A 21,158-nucleotide genomic window follows, 5' to 3' on the forward strand; every position below is an offset into this window, starting at 1 on the left:
TCCTATTTTTTTAATTTGTTCAAAAAGATAAAACAAAGGAAGCTGTTTAGCATGCCATGTTACACAAAACATAAGCCATTCTAAAAATCTTTTTTTGCTACTGTCTCCATGAATCTTATTCACTTTAAAATAAATTCCTTGGATCTTCTCAAGATTCCTATTTATTTTAACTCTCAAATAAAATATGTATTGTATCAAGTGCTTATTTAATGATAACTTTAAATTTAGGTATCAGTCATTACAGTTTTAAAAATCATATCTCAAACACAACGTGGTTCACTGATAACTTTTAATTCAAATTTGAATTTTTTCAAAGTGATGTAAAATAAAAGAATCCATAGAAGAGAATGAGAGTGAAGGGACAGTTGATAGACTGTAGCACCATAGCATTGTCCTCCCATTGTTCATTGATTTGCTTGAGCGGGCCCAGTAATCTCTCCATTGTGAGACTTGTTATTGTGTTTGGCATATCGAATACTTCACTGGTAGCTTGCCAGGCTTTGCCATGTGGGCGGAGTACTCTCAGTAGCTTGCTGGGCTCTCCAAGAGGGGAGGAGGAATCGAACCCGGGTCGCCTGGGTCAGCCGCGTGCAAGGCAAACCCCCTACCTACTATGCTATCGCTCCAACCCAGTTGATAGACTAAAATTATAAAATCTTTTATGCTATGATTCCCCCTATATATTCATAATGATTAAGGAGGAGGAAGGGAAATTTAAGAACAATTAAAAAGAAGTGACATCATTTAGCTTAAAGGAGATAAGATTCAAAACATGAGGCGGCCAACCCGGGTTCGATTCCCAGCATCCCATAAGGTCCTCTGAGCACTGCCAGTAGTAATTCCTGAGTGCAGAGCCAGAAGTAACCCCTGTGCATCGCCAGGTGTGACCCAAAAAGCAAAAAAAAAAAAAAAAAAAAAAGTAAAGCCCAGATTATAGTATCATCAGGAAACAGGGCAGGGAGCTAGGGATTCTACTTGGATAGGCATAACAGAGAGCAAATACACAGAAATCTACTATCAAAGGGAATTCTTATTGGATGAATTGATTTCCAGTTGAGTCAGTTACTTCTGTTTTAATTACCTCATTTTTAAATGTGTAGGTGACAAGAGGTTTCTTCTTTTCACCTCTATAAAGTTATATACTATTTTAGCAGTGTCGTAGCACTGTGCTCCCGTTGTTCATCGATTTGCTAGAGGGCACCTGAAACGTTTCCATTGCAAGACTTGTTACTGTTTTTGGCATATTGAATATGCCAAGGGGAGTTTACCAGGCTCTAGCGTATGGGCGGGATACTCTCGGTAGCGTGCCAGTCTCTCTGAGAGAGACGGAGGAATCGAACCTGGGTCATGCAAGGCAAACGCCCTACCTGCCTTGCTCTGGACATTATTTTATAGAAGGAAAAAAGAGTACTAAAAGAGATAAAAGGTCTTAGGGTTCTAAGATTGAACACAGAAAAATCTTCCTTCTCCTTTGGTTTGAATATATTTCTTAATCTTAGCAAATTTAAAATAATAATTGTTCCAATAAGCTTTCTATTTTAAACGAATTATTGCTAGTTTCTAATTCTGTAAGCCCCACCACCATTATCATGCCTGGGGTTTTGATCAAACAGCATTGTACACTTGTTTATTTAAAACATACTGATTTCTATTAAATATGAAGAAAATTTGTACTAATAAAAAGTAGCACTGTTTCATTCGTTCCTTTTTGTTTGTTTTTTTGTTTTGTTTTTGGTTCACACCTGGCAATGCTCAGAGCTTGCTCTTAACTCTTTGGCTGCTCAGCACTCATTCTGACACACTCAAGGGACTATATGGAGTGCCAGGAAATTACCTTTCCACTGTATTATCACTCAAGCCCCAGGCCTATTTCTTTTTGAGAAAGCATGTCCTCTTAGAAATAGCTCTTCCTTTCAAATTCAGTTTTTGCAAAATGATTTTCTTTATGTCTTAAATAAATCTTTACATCTCTTGTCCTTTGGTCAGCCTTTTTTCTCATATTCCACTGAGTAATACAAACAGTTTGATTCTCAGTAGTAGACATAGGTACTTTTACATATACATGTTTCAAGTTTTGTTCTCCTGTTATTGGCAACAAACACATTATGCTACACATCTATTAATTCTTAATGTTCTTTTATTTTTCAGAAACCTTAACACTCATAAGGACAAAAAAATCAACTATCCTAATTTTAATTTTATAAAACAATCTAGTCCAATTACATACATATAAGGGCTGGAGCAATCGCACAGTGGGTAGGGCATTTACCTTGTATGTGGTCAACCCGGGTTCGATTCCCAGCATCCCATATGGTCCCCTGAGCACCACCAGGGGTAATTACTAAGCGCAGAGCCAGGAATAACCCCTGTGCATCGCCGGATGTGATCCAAAAAGCCAAAAAAAATTACATATATAAATATAAAAGCTTAAATTTTTATATTTTAAATCATGTGTAGACATTTGGGCGGTTCATAGTATATAAATTTTGTTGGGGATTCATACATGCGATTTGCAATGTATACATGCATATAAAAATATATGTGATATCTATAAAAATATTAATCTCTATATTTATCTCTAACCCTATTTATCTCTGAATATGGTTGTCCAATAGGTTTTTCCCTTTCATCTCTAAAGTTATAGGACATTATTTTATAGAAGGAAAAAGAGTACTGAAAGAGATAAAGGGTCTTAGGATTCTAAGATTTAACAAGCAAATATGGTACATCCCAACTCAAAATCCTAGCATAAATTATTTTTGTTATAATAGATCTTAATCCAGTATGAAAAGAGATGATTTTATTTGCTAATGTATCTAAAAATCATAGGTGGCTTAAAATATATATGTATATTAAACAAACCAAATTGTACAATTAAAAAAAAGAAAAATTTTTCAGAAGAAATTCTATTCTCATGAAGAAAATTAATTATATTCAATGCAGCGCCTTAATTCTGGTCTATAATTTTACTGTGACACAGATACAACTTTGTATTTAAGATGTAAGAGCAAGAGCCTTAACTCTTTTCCTTTGAGTAACTCAGAAGAATCCTCATCTTTTTCTTCATTAGCACCGTGTATAAAATAAAATTTAACTCCAAAACTTTACTTGGACCCTAGAAAACAGGAGCAAAACTGCTCTTTTGGGCATTGCAATGAGTGTTTTAAACTAGTAGAACAATTTATCTTTGGTTAATTTAATATATCCTTACTGACAATATTCAATGATTCAGATTTTAAAGACAATGTAGAAAACAATCTATTCTCTGTAAATTTTAATAAGAAATCAATTGATAAACATAATCATTGGAAGTGAATTAAACATTTTATACCTTGTATTTATGTCTATGTAATGTTAAAATATGGGAAATTATTAATAATTGCATCCTTTAACTGCTGAATAAAAAATAAATCACATTTTAAAAGGATATTATATTTTACATTTGAAAGTATACATGAGCATTTTTACGGATAGTATCAATTTCTAAAGATGGTATATTAAAGAATGTCATTAAGAAATACAATGCTGGTAATTAGAACAACTAAGTTCTATGTTTTTTGTTTCAACCCCCCAATTTAGATTCTTTTCAATGTAACAGTTACCATGAAAAAATGTGATGTCACAGGAGGAAAAAGCTATGCAGTAATCAAACCTATTGGTTTCAATGAAACCACCAAAATTCATGTACACAGAAGCTGCAGCTGTCGGTGTGATGACAGCAGAGGACCCAAAAGAAAGTGTGTGGATGAAACTTTTCTAGATTCCAGGTGTTTCCAGTGTAACGAAAATAAATGTCACATTCACGAAGATCCATTTCCTTCTGAAAGCTGCAAGTCACACAAGGATCAACCTGTTTGCAGCGGTCGAGGAGTCTGTATTTGCGGGAAATGTTTATGTCACAAAATTAAACTTGGAAAAGTGTATGGAAAATACTGTGAAAAAGATGACTTTTCTTGTCCCTATCACCATGGAAATCTGTGTGCTGGTAAGTATAAATATATAATTACATCTTTTACTAGTCATTAAGCTCACATATAGTTTAAAATATCTTTAAATCACACCTTATAATTTCCAATTCTAAGTCAGATTTTTTTTTCACTCTAAATTTTCAGTCTGTGAAGATAGGCATGGGAGGCAAATTTACACATGGCTTGAATATTTTAAATTATTTTGTGCAGGAGATTTTTGAAAATGAAAACCCCAAATTAGTTATAATTCTCAAGTATTTTTTGACCTTGGACACAATACACACCAGAAAATGAAAATGACTGATGATGTCTGACAGGTTTATTCCAGAAAAATCTGATTCATTCTGATAGTCACCCCATCAAGTTTGCTCAAGGATAATGAGCTGTAAAAATACATTTTCATTCACTGGAAAATTCTTAATGCATTTTTGTAGGTTTGTAATAATTTACATTTCTTCAGTTTAGTTTTGGACCACCAAGAACTGAATTGTCAAAGGAGAGCATTATTCAAAAGTACTGCTTTAATATGTAATCCAGTCTAGTCTCAGAGGCCCTATATGGTCCAAATTTAAAACTGGAAGGCTGGAGCAATAGCACAGTGGGTAGGGCATTTGCCTTTCACGTGGCTGACTGGGTTTGATTCCCAGCATCCCATATGGTCCCCTGCGTACCGCCTGGGATAATTCCTGAGCGCAGAGCCAGGAGTAACCCCTGTGCATTGCCGGGTGTGATCTAAAAAGCAATAATTAATTAATTAATTAAAGAAATAAAACTGGGGGGAAAAAAAAACAACCCAAACTATCAATGTCCCTTTGGTTAATTCATCTTACTGCCACCTAGAGGATAGATTCCAGAAAACCTATGCCATTTTTGAAAATATTATGGAATACTGTTTTTCAATAAATCAGGTTTGCTTTTCTATCACAGTGTGCTAAATGCACTTACTATAAAAACACGATATTGTTTTCACTTTAGTAACAAATATTGACGAATTGTTATAAGCATATAGGAATTAGTAAACCTATACAAAATAAGTTTCCTTGTATAAACTAAATATTTGCTTATGTAAGTTACATATATAATTGCAAACTCTTATGTCCACAGAATATTTTATGTTCTGAATTTTATTCAATTGTACATGATATCATGAATAGAATAAATTATAGTTGACTTTAGAAAAAACTGTAAGGGCTGCTAATCAGAGCTAATCCTGTTTGGGACAGAGACGATAAATAATTTTGAGATAATTTATAGCTGCTAACTTCTCCAAAGAGTTAAATAGCTGCGTTATAGACATTTTAATACATCAAAAATCCCAGTCTCTGTTTAGAATGATATATCAAAAATCACCATGTTGGCTTTTTTATATGATCATGCATAGTTGAGAATCTGTTTTGAATTATTTCTGTATAACTTATGAGCACAAACTGTAGACTGACAAGCATTTTCTTCACTAGTCTCCTTTGGGAATAAAAACACATGTTCGCAGGTCAGCTGGCTAGGATTAGGCGTGCAGTTTGCATATGGGGATTAGAGTCTGGCAGGCATTTGTTTGGCCTGGATCTCATTAGTTTTACAGTTAGCAAATTAAACTGATCCAACAGTAGACGATGAAACAATTACTCTGTGAGGTGCTCAGCAATATCTGGAGGAGTACAGCTAGGAAAGGAGGAAGAGAGGGAAGGTAGGGAGGCAGAGTGGGCAGAACAAAGGAATAGGGAGAGGAGAAAGAATGTGGCCAAATAAATGCTATATAACACTGTAAAATGAGCCTTCTCTTGGAGATTTCCAGTTAAAACAGCATATTAAAGTTTTCATCCTTCCTTTATTCCAAAACTACATATTCTTTTCCTCAAATTGTCTGAAAATACCCCAGCCCAAAACATGCAGACACACTGTCTTGCTTTCACTTTTCTATTGGCATCTAGTAAGAGTTAAGAGCTTAGAATATGTCAGCTAATTAATTCCTAAATAATATCTTGAAGATTTGAAAATATTAGTTCCACTTCCAGAGATATGATGTTGAAACATGGCACTAGAATTAAAATACTAGAAGACTTTGCTCATATACCTTCAAAGTCACTTCAGGCCCTTTGCAATAATGAGAAATTCTGAGGATAAATTATGGATGTTATTAATCAAGTACCAGTATGCCAGATTTCAAGTGTGACAATTAACATCACTTTGGGTTTTGTAGCTTCTTTGTATTGGCATGTTTTAATTTAAAACTGACTGTACAGTGACCTTCAAGTCATCAGGCAATCTTTGCCACTGGGTGGACTTGACAACTACCGGCTTAACAAAGGAGCCTTGGGAGATTGTCTACAGTAGGACAGTTCTGAAAACGACCCTCCAAAGACCTGGCATTGTTTATGTCAGACAAATAGGAAACGAAGCTGTTTCCATTCACTTCACTGTCAGTGTGTTTCCATGGAGATGAGGAGAATCCATGTTTGAAAACACTTCACAAAGTCAATGACCCCAATAACTCAGGTCCTGGAGTGTCTTTGTTACAGGGCATGGAGAGTGTGAAGCAGGCAGGTGCCAGTGCTTCAGTGGCTGGGAAGGGGATCGGTGCCAGTGTCCGTCGGCATCGGCCCAGCACTGCGTCAACCCAAAGGGCCAAGTGTGTAGTGGCAGAGGGACATGTGTATGTGGCCGGTGTGAGTGTACCGATCCCAGGAGCATCGGGCGCTTCTGTGAGCACTGCCCCACATGTCACACGGCCTGCGGGGAGAACTGGTATGTATATTCTGATTCCAAACAGAAGCAATGCTCATTACAACTACATTTCTCTTTTATTTTTCTCCTGCCTTCCTTCTTCTTAGAATATCCGCATCTTCTCCAGATAAATTGAAATCATCATGCTAAAAAAGAAAAGGATGGGGGAAATATAGGAATTAGAGGACTCCAATCTTTGACCATTAAAGAACTGAAGAAGTATCAGACTTTTGGAAAACCCTGTCTTAGTATCTTTTTTTTTTAATCCTGCCCGCACTGCAGAGCCTGGCAAGCTCCCTGTGGCGTATTGGATACGCCATAAACAATAACAACAAGTCTCACAATGGAGACGTTACTGGTGGCCACTCGAGCAAAATCGAGGACAGTGCTACAGTGCTATATAATAATAATATTCATTGTTCATAAAAGCTCATTACGTATTTTTTGCCAGCATACATAGAACATTGTGTGAATACCTAATGTGATGATTTAAGTGCTTCATGCTTCCCAGCTTATCATTATTTCCTTATTCAAGCTAGAGCAAGTTGTTGAAATTCTCTAGCTGAGCATCTTGATTTTGAAAGTGAGGATACTAAGAATAATATAGGGCCAGTGATATGGTACAAAATCAAAAACCAAAATAGTTATAGTAATGACACTATTTTGCTCGTGTCCTGTGAAAAGAGAAATTAGCAAATTGCGGGTGATCGGACATACCCAGCTGTGTTAAGGGCTTACTCTGGCTCTGTGCTCAGTAAATCACTTTTGTCAGTACCGAAGAGACCATATTCAGTGTCGATCAAACTGCATTGGCTACATGAAGGCAAGTGCTAAACCCGCGTACTATTTATTCAGTCCCCAAAATTAGAATATTTATGTTAAACAAAGCAACAACTCACATTTGTAGTAGATCTATAATTAGAATGAAGTTACTAGGTATTACAGTCCTTTATTTTTATTATTTGAAATATAAAGAATGATAGGGACTATGAAGCACTCTAGAAATAAGTGATGAATAGTTGAAAGTAACTACATATTAAATTCCACTCCCTATGTTTTCATTTGTAAACTTTTTAGTTATAATATACTCTTTTCTAAAATACCTACACTCAGTTTGTTTGGGGGAGGTGGCAAGGATATCTTCATTTCCTAGAGATTTTGTCTTCAACACAGAAAATTCATGACTGTGATTTTATACATTATTATAGTATTTTAAATTATAAGAATAGAAACTTACCAGAGAATTCAGACAAAATTATTAATAAATGTCACATATTTCTTTCCCAGTTTTATAAGACTGCTGTCCTAAAGCAATATTCTGTTAGTTTCTTGCAGAAAATATTTTAGGCTACAACCCTTTAAATGAGTAAGTCTTTTCAATTCTCTTTCCCTGTACAGGAATTGCATGCAATGCCTTCACCCTCACAATCTGTCTCAGGCTCTACTTAATCAATGTAAAACTTCATGTGCTCTTGTGGAACCGCATTTTGTGGACCAAACAGCAGGTAAACAAAGTTTAATAATCAAGGCAGTAATGAGTATTTATAGAGATTCCTGTTTACCAAAAAGGCTCATATTTAGTATCCTACAAGAACTAACTGCATTGTATTTTTGTTTTCTCAAACACGGTACCCTATGAAATCAACTCAATATATTTACCATTGTTTGGTTGAATTATTAGGTCTCCAGTCTTAACTACCCTGCTAAATTGCCATGCAGTGCACCACCATGATAGTTTATAAAGCTGATTTTATTTTTCCTTCAAATTTTATTTTATTTATAGGGTTGTTCACAATAATTTATTACATTCAATATTCCAACACCAATCTCACCACCAAATTACACCTTACCTACCACCATTATTTTGAATTTCCAAACCATCACCCAAAACAGGCCCTAAATAATTTATTTTGTATTGCTTGTTATGAATGATTCTCTAAAAATGATCCCAAAAAGTTTCCTTAGAAGAAAGAGTGTGAAGATTGTTGTATTCCACCCTAGAGCCATTGAGCCCTTGTATAAGAGATTACTAATGTGTTGTTACAGGATGAGCCTTGTGCGCAATTTTTTTTTAAATTGAGATTGGTTGCATGCTATCCAATGTTTGTGGCTTCTGGTACATCAGTGGTAAATGTGACTGTGCAATACAGGAATTCTAAGATTTTTAAAAAGGTCATACAGCTGGAGTTAAATTTTTAACTGGATGGTGATTTTGGGTTCTGAGGCATCTCTGCAGTTAATTTTCTAGAGTTCATATTGACTGAAGAATAAGTTTCCTCTGTGGAGCTTATTTCTTCCTTATTGATGAGTTGTACCATATCATCTTTTGTAACACAAACTTGCTTCTGATTATGACCTTCCTCACATCAGATTAAAGACTTTTATGTTACAGTTGATGCCACAAAACTCTTAATATCAATGATTTGCTTTTAACAAATAAGCAACTTTCAAAAGGTCTGTTCCTTTCCTGTAGTTTCTATTCTGAAATGACTGAAATTAGGAGTTAATGATTATAAAGGTGGCACAATGGAAGGAATATAGAACCTCTAGGCTTAAAATGCTGCTTAAGGCAGGTCCTTTCAGGCTATTAGAAAACAAATATTTGTTCTTGTACAAAATTCCACAAGCCTCAGTTTCCTCATCTGTAAGAACAAGATGATATTAACTTCTGAAAGCCGTGTAAGATTAAGTAAACCCACGAGCATGAAAAAAGTTTGTAAAGTATGAACCAGAAAAATAGTACAGCAGGTAAGAGAGTTGGCTTACACACGACTGGCCCGAGTTCGATATTTGGCACCTTTAAGATCCCCTGAACCCCACCACAAGTAATCCCTGAGCGCAGAGCTTGAAGTAATCCCTGAGCTCTGCTGGGTATAGCACAAAAACAAAAAAAAAATATGTAAACTAAAAGGTCACACATAAAGGGGCATGGATGTGCAATCTGTGTTCAAAGATCATTATTAGATAAAAATTGGTTTGAACACCAAAAGCCAGCACCCACTTGATTCAAGGATAAGAAATTGAACTACATGTGAATTTGAAATTTGAAATGTCTTCATTGAAAATATTTCTTCCTATTCTAGTCTCTCCCCCAGCCTACAAATAATTCTAGCTTTTAGAGGGATTAAACAAAAAGGATAACTTTTTCCACAATTTTGCTTCTTTTCCCCCTTGTATCCATACTGATCTATCCATAATAAAGTTGGCTCTGAATAGAAACCATGTGCTGGCAGCTGGGGCTGCTGCAGTGACTTCAGAAAGCCAAGGGCCTTTTCTAATAAATAAAGTCTTACTGTTAACATGCCATTTATTATGTTAAGTAAACAACCCTTCTCTGACCTAAGTGTGATTACAAAAAATATTCCCTTAAAACTCCTCCAGTGAAGCCCTTGCTTGACCTAAACTAATAAAAGATTTGTGGCCGGAGCCACGTGGTTCTCCAGAATGATATTTAAAAGGGCAAATTTGTGTCTTGGAAGTGTGCTATTTACTAGTCCGTAAATTTATCAGTAGCTAGGGGGCTCCCCTCTCCATCACATTGATTGTGCCAGGAAAGGGCATTTGGTGGCCACCTCTATTATCTCTCTACTCAGTGACACTTGAAGGATGCTTTTTTTTTTCTGGCCATGTTCTTCCTAGGAGAAAACCTAGTAAATGGGATCAAGTTTTGTGCCTCCTTTGAGGATCTGCCTAAACTGACTGGATATTTCTAAGTCAGCAAAGGGAAATAACAGCCTTTCAGAATAAAAGGTGGTGATGTCACCTGTAGGGAACTGTGGAAGATTCCAAGGAGCCATTAATAGAGCACCTTTAATAGAGGATCTTGGATTTTTCTACCTGTTTGTGGCCAACAACAAAGGTAGACTTGCACTTGGAGCTTCTATTCTGATTTATAATTTCTTGTGCCTCCACATAGTCTTTGCTTCTAAGAACCTTATAATAACCGTAAGAAAATTGGGCTCTGTTAAATCTTCCCTCATCAGTGACTTGCCTTTGTTACTAAACTATTGGATTATTTACAAGCTTGCTTGGTCATCCCTGGGAAGTTAGACACAATTCACCCATGAATGCTCTGTTCTGAGCTTTGGCAGGTTCCCTTCTGAAAGACCATCTCAGAGAGATCTTCACACACACTGAGGTGAAGTCTCCAAGTCTGAGGAAAATACATGTCTCTAAAGGCTATGAAACAATTTTGTAAGTGTGGGGCAGTGTTGAATTTTGTGGAATTCTTGAAGCTTATGCAACCATGCTTTTCCAAGATTAGGATAATACCTCTGAGACCATAAAGCCTGCAGATTGCCCAAGTAGAGTTAATAGCCAAAAATCTGGTGTTAAAAGAGACCTAGCATTCTCTTCCTCCTACCACAGCATTTTCCTTTTCAAAAGCAATATTTAATCTTTAAACACACACACACACACACACATACACACACACACACACAGGAATTTTTATAGGCAAAATTGGATAGATTTAGTTGACAAGTAAAAAATAATTTTTTGAAAACTGAGACTTTTTGCGTTCTCCTGAACACTATTTTCTGAGCAAACCTTATGTAATATTGAAAACACATACTACAATTTCAAAGGAAATATTTGTCTATTAGAGAGTATAGATTTCCCTCACTCACCAGCCTGCATCCTTGATAGGCACGGTTTTAAGTTTTATTTTCCTATTTTGGATCTCATGCTTTTAGTTTTGTTTATTCTATGGTTCAAAAAGATATTTCACAGCTCTATGCCACCAATGTGTCCAAGACTCCTACCTTCACCTCTCCTCCCTGTTGCCTCTCATCCACTTCTTACTCCCCTCCTTAATGTATTTTCTTCCCTTTCCTCATTTCTGTAATTTATAAACCAAAGTAATCTGGGTATTCCACCCCCCTATTAATATCTGGCATTCCCTTGTCTTCTTGTTCTATATACTGTAGATTAATAAAATCATTCAATATTCGTCTTTCTTCTTCTGATTTACGTCACTTGACGTGATACCCTCCAGTGCAAGTTATAGTGAATTACATGTTTTCATTCTTCATTGCAGCTGCATAGAATTCTATTATATGTGCATACATAAATATACATATGCACACGCGTGTGTGTCTATATATATATTTATACATATCCCCCCCCCACACACACACGTATATAAATACCTTCACTAACCTTTCAACCATCATTGGACACATATCCTTTTGAACGAATTTTTAAATCTTATTTTACAGTTACTGATCAATATACACTTTACAAAAATTACCTTTCTCTCTGTCATGGACAAAATTATACCTTCTTAAGGGACTGGAACATATTCAAGTTACTATAACGAAAAGACTCAATCTGCAAAGAAATAATCTTACTAAATACTCTTTTGAGAGTTTACTATTAAACATTTAATGATATGTACTCATTCATTAACAGTATTGGAAACAACACACACAACTTAAAAGAGAAAAAAACAAAGGTTCCTGCCATAGAAACAGTCAGGGTTGTGGGAGGGAAACTGAGGCTATTGGTGGAGAGAAGTTGACACTTGTGAAGGGATTGGTGTTGGAACAGTGTATACATGAAACCCAATCATAAATAACTTTCTAATTCACAATGATTCAATAAAAAATTTTAAATGATAGTAATAAGTGTGTAATTAAACTTAGAGTTTAATTTTTGAATCAACAGGAATGGTATAAAAATATAAATCTATTTCTCTGATTCTATTAAATCAGATGATGAGCACTGTTTACTTGTTAGTTCCTCTGGTTAGCTCATTCCAGTTTTTCAAATAATTTATTTGTTTATTTCACTACAGAATGTTTCTCCAACCCAAGTTACTTGAGAATATTTTTCATCATCTTCATAGTTACATTTCTGATTGGTTTGCTTAAAGTCCTTATCATTAGGCAAGTGATACTACAATGGAATAGTAATAAAATTAAATCCTCAGCAGATTACAGAGTGTCAAACTCAAAAAAGGTCAGTAAATACTAAAAATGAAATACCATTGATATCTCATTATCTGTTTTTAATATTTTGGGCTTTAATTAATGATTATATTTCTTTTCCATCAAGGACAAGATGATCCTACAAAGCGTTTGCACAAGAGCAGTAACCTACCGACGTGAGAAACCCGAGGAAATAAAAATGGATATCAGCAAACTAAATGCTTGTGAAACTTTCAGGTGCAATTTCTGAAAAGATTCTTTAAGAATGTACTTTTTGGGAAACTGGATTTTTAATAATTGCTCCTAAAAAACACAGAAGTTTAAGAAGTCACAGGAAGATACAGTGTCTTCTAGATCAAGTTGGTTGCTGGTTGTCAATCCAAGACAGACAAGTATCCTCATCACCCTGTGACTCACATTGCTGCTCAATTTTTCAGAGGAAAACAACGTGTTTTACTACTGTTTGAGACTAGTGTCATTGTAGCACTTTACTGTAATATATAACTTATTTAGATCAGCATAGAATGTAGATCATCTGAAGAGCACTGATTACACTTTACAGGTACCTGCCATTTTTACACTTCCCAGAGAGACAATGCTGTGTGGGAGATTTGGCATTGTGTCACTACAAGGGTACAGTAATCCCTGCACCTAACATTCGGATGAAACAGAGATAACCAAGCAGATAGATACTAATATCGCCAAGTACATCATTAATTGGCAGAGAATAGATAAGAATAGCTAGATGAATAAATGGTTAGTGCTTCACTCCTTCAAGAGGTAAACAGATAAGACATTTGTCTTGAAAAATAGTGCTTTTGAAACTGTGGTTTTAGGCATTCTTTTTTCTTTTTACAAGATGGATACTAATTCCAATATTTTCTTCTCTTTGCCTACAAATTTTGTTTTTCTTTCTTACATGATAAGTTTATATATGTCACACATGACTGGATTAAATAAGTGCTATGTTACTACTGCCAGAAAAAAAAAAGTCTAATAATACAATGTCACTTTATTAGAATACTAGTTATAAAAGCTGAATGTTTAATAAGGGACACTGTATAATAACATCAAAATCTGAAGAGCTTTGTTTGCAGACATGTGGTTTTGTATCTTCTAATCTGTAACTTGGATGTTTCATCATTTTGTTTAATGAACAGGTTGAAATTCACAGATATTTAGAAACACTTCCTCATCAAAGTGCCACACCTTTGAGTGAGTTTGGTCAGATACATATATTCCAAGTAAATATCAATATTTTTCTAATTATAAGCTCTATTATTTTTGTCCTTCAGCACAACCTGACATTCTTTCCCTGAATCACAGCAACTTTCCCTTACAAGAATCGATAAAAATAAAAAAACTGGGAGAGGATAGATAATATCTTAGAAATAAGCTAATTCATCCCTTTAGTTAGTCAGGGAACTGAGACTCAGAAATTTTAAATGCTTTTTTAAAGACCTTCCAAGTGATTAAGTGGCGACATTTGAAAAGTACATCCATTTTCTTACTACCAGCCTAGTGTTGACTATACATATGCTACCTCGTGAATTTTAAAATAGTAAATTGGCAAGTACTTTTAAATGTGACTAACTAAAGTCTTGAGGCTTTGGATATGAAAAATTTTGAAAACAAAACAGAAAAGAATAATTCAAATTGAATTGTTCATAGTTGGCTTTCACTTGATCCTGCTAGTCAGCTTTTAGAAGACTATAGGGTCCTAAAGGAGGGGAATGACACCATCCATTTCCTGTACACAGAGAAGCTCCCCTCCCCCTTCCCCCCACCGTGTTACACAGTACTCAGCTTGAGAGCTTGATACAGGGGCTTTTGTCTTCATATGCAACCAATTTTATTGGCTTAAAGTCCAACAGTCCAAAGTTTCACAGAACTTTGCCTGTGGATAAAAAGAATTTATTTTAAATGTATAATTATCTTCCCAGATGTGCTGTCTTCCCACACTTGCATTAATCAAAGAGCTATCTATTTGCATTTCAATGAATATTCAACCCCACTCCATATTCTAAACTTAAAAAAGGATTTAAAGTGGTATAATAAGTATTGTTCTGGAGTCAATAAACACAGCAGCTACATCAGCCTCTTCCTACCATGAAGCAATTATGTGCTAAATTGAACTGTATTCCTTCCCCCAAACGAGAGACTGGGGACATTAACACACTTCAGTACAGTGACTCATTCCAGGAAGATATCTTAGATGAGTGGTTTTTAATCTCTGGTCTATAGACCACAGATATGTCTGGCCAATCCTCAAAAAAAATTGATTTTCCACCTCTAGTCCATAGACCAATGCTTGTCAACAGGTGTAAAAGACTGAAACCCACTGCATCAAGGATAATGTAAAAATATTCTGCAGTCTCCCTGTCACACAGAGCATCCTTTTGAAATAGAAACATAAATGGAAACCTTATATCCTACAAAAAGTGGAAAAGAAACGTTTATAAAAATGCTGCCATTAAAAAAACAAACAAAAAACATCTTGATGTCCATAAACTAATTTCCATGTGAAATAAATTACCAATAAGAGCATAATAAAATGAAACTCTTAAAATGTACACTCTCATTAGTTTGCACTAAAATTGTGATGAACCAAGGCTGTTATCACAGGAAGGGACAACTTTCTGAAAAACAATTCAATGCTAGATGAGGATTGTGGTTAAGCTTGCGATGTCTTGTGCTTCCTTTTTTAAAAATTCTTTTTACTTAAAGTTCTAATTCTTAATGGTTTTCGAGTTTATATCTTACTTGAATAATTGATATTTTTCTGTATAATGGCCTGTGAAAAGAAAATTAATATTTCACTAGTTAGAATCTATTAAAAGGTAATGGAAAACAGGGTACTCTTAGATTAAATAATTTATGTAAATAGAGGATTTTTAAAGTTAAGATGACCATAGGAGCCTTTTGAAATTCAGTGTATTAAACACAAGTAATAAAATTTTAAATGGCTAACAAAATTTAGAACTTGAAAAATACTTCTGGTACAACAGCATTTCTGTGCCCTAAAGTATGTAATGATTATAGAACTGTGCTATGCACGCACGCGTGCGCGCATATACACACACACACACACACACACACACACCAGAATATATTTGTATGCCTTTTATTCCTCTGGGGGCATCTTTATACTACACAGTGCATGGATCTATAAACATGTGATAGCTATATGGAATTTTATTAAGTATATTAAGTCATAAACATTTTCTGCAAAACAAAAAAATAAATCACAAAAAGTCATGTCATAACTATTCAATTTAGTTCTTTTTATAAAGTTTTTTTTTAATCTAAGGTTAAACAAAATAGACTTTTCTGGAGCCAAAATTTTCAAAACTCATGGTTAGTGGATACATGAGATGCACTACTTCACCACGGAATAAATTAAATTAAAAAAAATATATATATATATATGTATTTATCTTCATGGGCTGGAGTGATAGCACAGTGGGCAGGGCGTTTGCCTTGCACGCAGCCAACATGGCCAGCCTGAGTTCGATTCCTCTTGCCCCTCTCGGAGAGCCCAGCAAGCTACTGAGAGTAACTCACCCGCACGGCAAAACCTGGCAAACTACCCGTTGCTTATTCAATATGCCAAACACAGTAACAAGTCTCACAATGTTACCAGGCCCGCTCGAGCAAATTGATGAACAACTGGAGGACAGTGACAGTGACAGTGATTTATCTTCACAAAATCATGACAGTAGGCGTCCATGACACACCAGTATTATTGTGGTTTACACAAATTTTTCTCCACAGAAATTTATCTCTCCCAGTACCTGGTAGAATAGATTAGACAAAATAACTTTCCTTCCTATCCAGATTTTTAACCTTACATTTACCTAAGAGAGTGCCCCAAGGCTTCAGTTTCAGTAAAACTAATTGGAAAGATAACTGAATATATATAATATATTAAAAAGATATATTAAACAGTTCTTCATTTCCAAAAAAAAAATTATTCATTTTAAAATTGATTTAAATCTATGCTCCTAGACTAAGATTCATTAAAAACTAAACATTTTAGAACTTTTATCACTGCTTGAGTTTCTTTCAGTTTTAAGGAATTTGTAATCTATAAAATATCATAAAAGTATAAAATGAAATATAGCCAGATGTAAGTTGAATCATCTCCCTATTGTATTCTGTTTTATTTATTTTAACATTTAATTTATGATTATCTTATTTACATTGACCCCAAAAACTGTTTTATGTAATGCAAATTCAAATATATTTTCAAAGAAATATAAAACTTGTATTCTTTTAGATCATTTCCCTTTTCTTTTAAAATTCTACCATTGAAATTATTTTGTACAACTGATTAATATATTGACATTTCATTGATTTTAAGATTTTCACATTTTCAGATTTATATCTCTGAAATTATGATATAACTAGCAATCATTAACATATCTATGAAGTATTTAAAGTTGTGCCTGAACAAATAGTAAAGTAATTCATCATTAAATGTTCATGAAAACATTTATAAGTAATTCAGAACCCATATATGATAAAATGTAAAGTCAATTTTCAGTATAATTGAATCACATACAACTAAATAAACTGAATGTGAAGCTTAATATCTAATTATGAGCTCAGATGCTATAATCTTTAAGTTATGAGCTCTATAAACCTGCTGCCTATAATATAGGCTGGTGCTATAAATCAGCAAATTAAACAAAAAGAATGAGTATGTTTCTCTAAATTTTGTGAACAAAATTGTTTTCCCTTTGTTTCTTTCTAAAGACTCCTTTACTGTGATCATCTCACTTTTTTGATAGAATTAACTGGAAAATGTTACATAAAACCATCATAATTAGATTTACTAGCATCTTATATATCTTATTTATGCAAATGACAAGAGGAAAATATTGTATAATCTGTCAGTGATGTGGGACGATGGTGGGAATTTAGACTCCTACTACATTTTTTCATTCTCATTTGTGTTGTTCTTTCTTTTTTTCATTCTTTCATTAGTTCTGATAACTTGATGTTCAGTCTTTGTCAGTACTATCATACAACTGCATGTTTAAATTATTTTAATAATTTGAAACAATTGTTCAACCATCTAGGCAGCTGTTAATGAAATTTATTAGAGTAATAACACTACTCTTTCATCTACCTGAGAACTCTTACACATCAAATATATTGTAAGCTAACTCTATTAATCAGATTTTGATCTCTAGTTGTTACAATCTAACCCAACAACATTTAAAAATGCAGTTACTATGGATTAGAAAATTCTTATTTGTGCAAAGAACCTTTAATTATTTTATAGTGATACAAATAAGTAAGATCTTATACAGAATTCCATACAATGAGAATTATGGCACCATATTTTAAAGAATATTTAATATAAAATACTTCAATTCTAAATTATTGGAAAACATACATAACACGTGTTAATATAGAAATTAATTTTGAATACACTTAACATAGCTTTAAAACTATACATTGACCAGCTACTTCATTAAAGTTTTTTAAACCTCTGCAAAAAAAAGTGTTTTTAAATTATCAATGAAATAGCCTTACTTTGTTTCATTACGTAGTACTACTTTTGTAAAAAGAAAGTTAGTGTAAAATGTACTGATAGAGAAAATAATTGAATATAAAAACCCTCTAAGAAAGAAACATTCTCATTACACAATTTTCTTATTATTTCTGACTCTAAATTGAACTTGTAAAACTTCCTTAAATGAGACATAAGATTGGGGAACAACATAATTTCACATAATGTACTATGAACCTGTTCATATAATTCTGATTGACTACTAACTTATGTTTTATGTATTTATTAAAGAGCTGACACTGTAGTTTGTTGTGAGATGTTTATTTTTCTAACAGAGCTTATAACTGTTATGACAAGGCATTTAATTAATGCATCATTCTGTTTAAAAGTAGGTGTTAATATGAAATTTTACCTTTTAAAATAAAAATATAAAAACCTGAGAATGCACAGAATAGTTCTTTCTTCTTTTAATTATTGTATGTCCACGTGCGTGGCAACAGCACAGTCAAAGAAGGAAATGTAATATCTCTATGCTGTCATCATTAGAGGGCATTACATAATTCCAAGAAGCCACTACTCCTAGAAGTTTTCTATATGACACGGGGTCCTCCTAAATGCTTATGATAGTAGACTCATTAAAAAGTGACCTAATCACAAGTAACTGAGAAACAAAAAGATCAATCAGATTTTTCCCTTTTGGTCGGGGGAGGCGTTAGAAATGGGGAGTGGAGAGTTTGGATCACGCCCAGGGGTGCTCAGGGCTGTTCCTGGGTCTGTGCTCAAGAGCGACCCCTAGCTGCTGTGCACAGAGGATCATATTTGTACCAGAATTCAAACAGGGTCAGCCTAAGACAAGACAATACCTTCGCCTCAGCAGCATTGCATTTGATTGTTTTTGGTTCTTCATAGATGGAAAAAGTTAAGGGTCACATATATAAGTGCATGCAGCCAATAAGTCACGAAGACAAGATTCATTCAGACCTATTTTCTTTTCACACATGATCATAGATTTTTAATGCTTTGGGGGCCACACCCAGGGTGTTCGGGTTTACTCCTGGCTCAAGGATGACTCCTGGTAGGGCTCATGGGATCATATGGGGAACCGTAGATTAAAAACCTCGTCAGCCATATGCAAGGCAAGCTCTCTACTTCTGTACTACCTCTCCAGCCCATGGTCATATTTATAGTATGGAGATACTTTTACTATTTTACCTAACAGGTTAATCTATCTGCATGCCCTGTGAAATTTCAGGGCACAGAGGAGGCCAGGAGTTCAGTAACTAAGAATACAAGTACATAAATACTACATAGGAATAAATGAACAGAACTCAAAAGAGGAGTTTGTTAGTATAAACAACAAAATGATTAGTACACTCAGATGCAGATTTCAGCATTAAGAGATGCCAGATTTCAAAAATTTAGAGAAGGCTCATTGGAGATAGGATTTCACATTTCCTTTGAGGAAAGATTTTGATCTTCAGTGCACATCATAATGGTAAAGTCAGGAAGAGTTAGAGAAAATTATATAAAACTCATAAGCTGACCACACAGGCTACATTATTCATGCTGAAACATAACTTTTAGGGTAAACTCGAAATTCATCCAAATACTTAGCCAGACAAAACTAAATCTGTGAATTTTTAAACCATGTTAAATATCATACTTGCAAATATCAAAACAAACCTAGTATAAAATAAATAGCATCTCTTAAATCTAGTTACTTATAAATTAACAGTATGACTATATTTTGAAGTAGTGAGCTGCATAAGAAAAAGTTTAACTTGGTTTTAAGTTGGTAATTTTATCACTTACTTGTACTGGTGCATTATTTAACATATAGGCCTCAGGGACATTCAGACTGCTTCCAGTGAATTATTTCAGTCTTAAAAATTTATCAGGCTATTATAGTGCAAGTAAACTTTTTATTTATTGGAATTTGTCGTCATTTGTCCTGTTTTCCTCTACTGTAACTGCAAAATACCTTTGCTGTTGTTTCTTTGAGGGACAAATCCAGCATACTCTGGGCTACTCCTGGCTCTATTTCAATGTGTCAATGTCTCCATCACATTTAGAGACTTATTTTACATTTTTTTAAATATATATATAGTTCTCATCTTTTCTTTCTCTGAATCCCTGTCTATTCTCTCCCAATTCATTGTGTGTGTGTGTGTGAGAGAGAGAGAGAGAGAGAGAGAGAGAGAGAGAAAGAGAAAGAGAAAGAGAAAAAGAAAGAAAGAGAAAGAGGAGAAACAGAAAAACTGGAGGACAAACTGCCCTATCTCCTAGGGAACTTCTTGCATAGTCTAGCTTCACACTTCATCTTTATCCAAATAAACAATACTCACCCACCACCACAGACATCTAAAAGTTCAGGTTTGAGGAAATGAGAGCGAAAAATTAGTAAAAATTATAATTCAACTATAAAGAAATAAAACAAGACACAAAGAAAAAAAATACCTCACTCAGGATTGGAAGTACTAAAATTGCTAAAATTCCCATATTATCCGAAGTAATTTAGAGTGGAATAGAATTAAGTGCCCAAAGGAAGACTCTCAAATATATCATATGTCGACAGTTAACTGTATCCACAGTTTATTTTCAACAAAGAGGCTAGACATGTGAAATGGAAAAAAAAAATAACTTCAACAAGTGATGCTGGGAAAATCAGTTAGCTGCATGCAAGGAAAGGAAAGGAATGGAAAAGAAAGGGAAGGAAAGGGGAGAGAAAGAGGAGAGGGGAGAAGGAACGAAGGGTAGGGCAGGGACAGAAGGAAAAAGAAATCAGATCCATATCTCTTGCCATACACAAAGGTTAATTCAAAAACGGACTAAAGAACTTGATTAAAAAAAAACCATTCCCTGCTATTATTGCCATACTGGTCTCTACTCTATCTTACCTATCCTCAACCCCACACACACTTGTGGTTAGTTCTAACAATAATAGCAGGGAATGATCACACTGGACAAGATCTGAGTGTTAAAAATAGGTAAAGGGATGTTCTTAATAACCTTTCAATA

The 21,158-nt window shown here is 34.5% G+C and overlaps 1 protein-coding gene across 1 annotated transcript in view; it reads left to right on the forward strand.

The window, feature by feature from the left end:
• ITGB8 (integrin subunit beta 8) overlaps positions 1–14,206 on the forward strand; it is a 100,850-nt gene extending 86,644 nt beyond the window's left edge. The window contains exons 10-14 of the mRNA XM_056117986.1: positions 3,580–3,985; positions 6,485–6,710; positions 8,088–8,194; positions 12,487–12,650; positions 12,747–14,206. Coding sequence (XP_055973961.1) covers positions 3,580–3,985; positions 6,485–6,710; positions 8,088–8,194; positions 12,487–12,650; positions 12,747–12,869 — 1,026 coding nt within the window. The 3' untranslated portion in view covers positions 12,870–14,206. The remainder of the gene's footprint in view (positions 1–3,579; positions 3,986–6,484; positions 6,711–8,087; positions 8,195–12,486; positions 12,651–12,746) is intronic.
• Positions 14,207–21,158: the final 6,952 nt, after the last annotated feature.

Source organism: Sorex fumeus, unplaced genomic scaffold, assembly GCF_029834395.1.
Source record: "Sorex fumeus unplaced genomic scaffold, SorFum_2.1 ptg000037l, whole genome shotgun sequence".
Lineage (NCBI taxonomy): Eukaryota > Metazoa > Chordata > Mammalia > Eulipotyphla > Soricidae > Sorex > Sorex fumeus.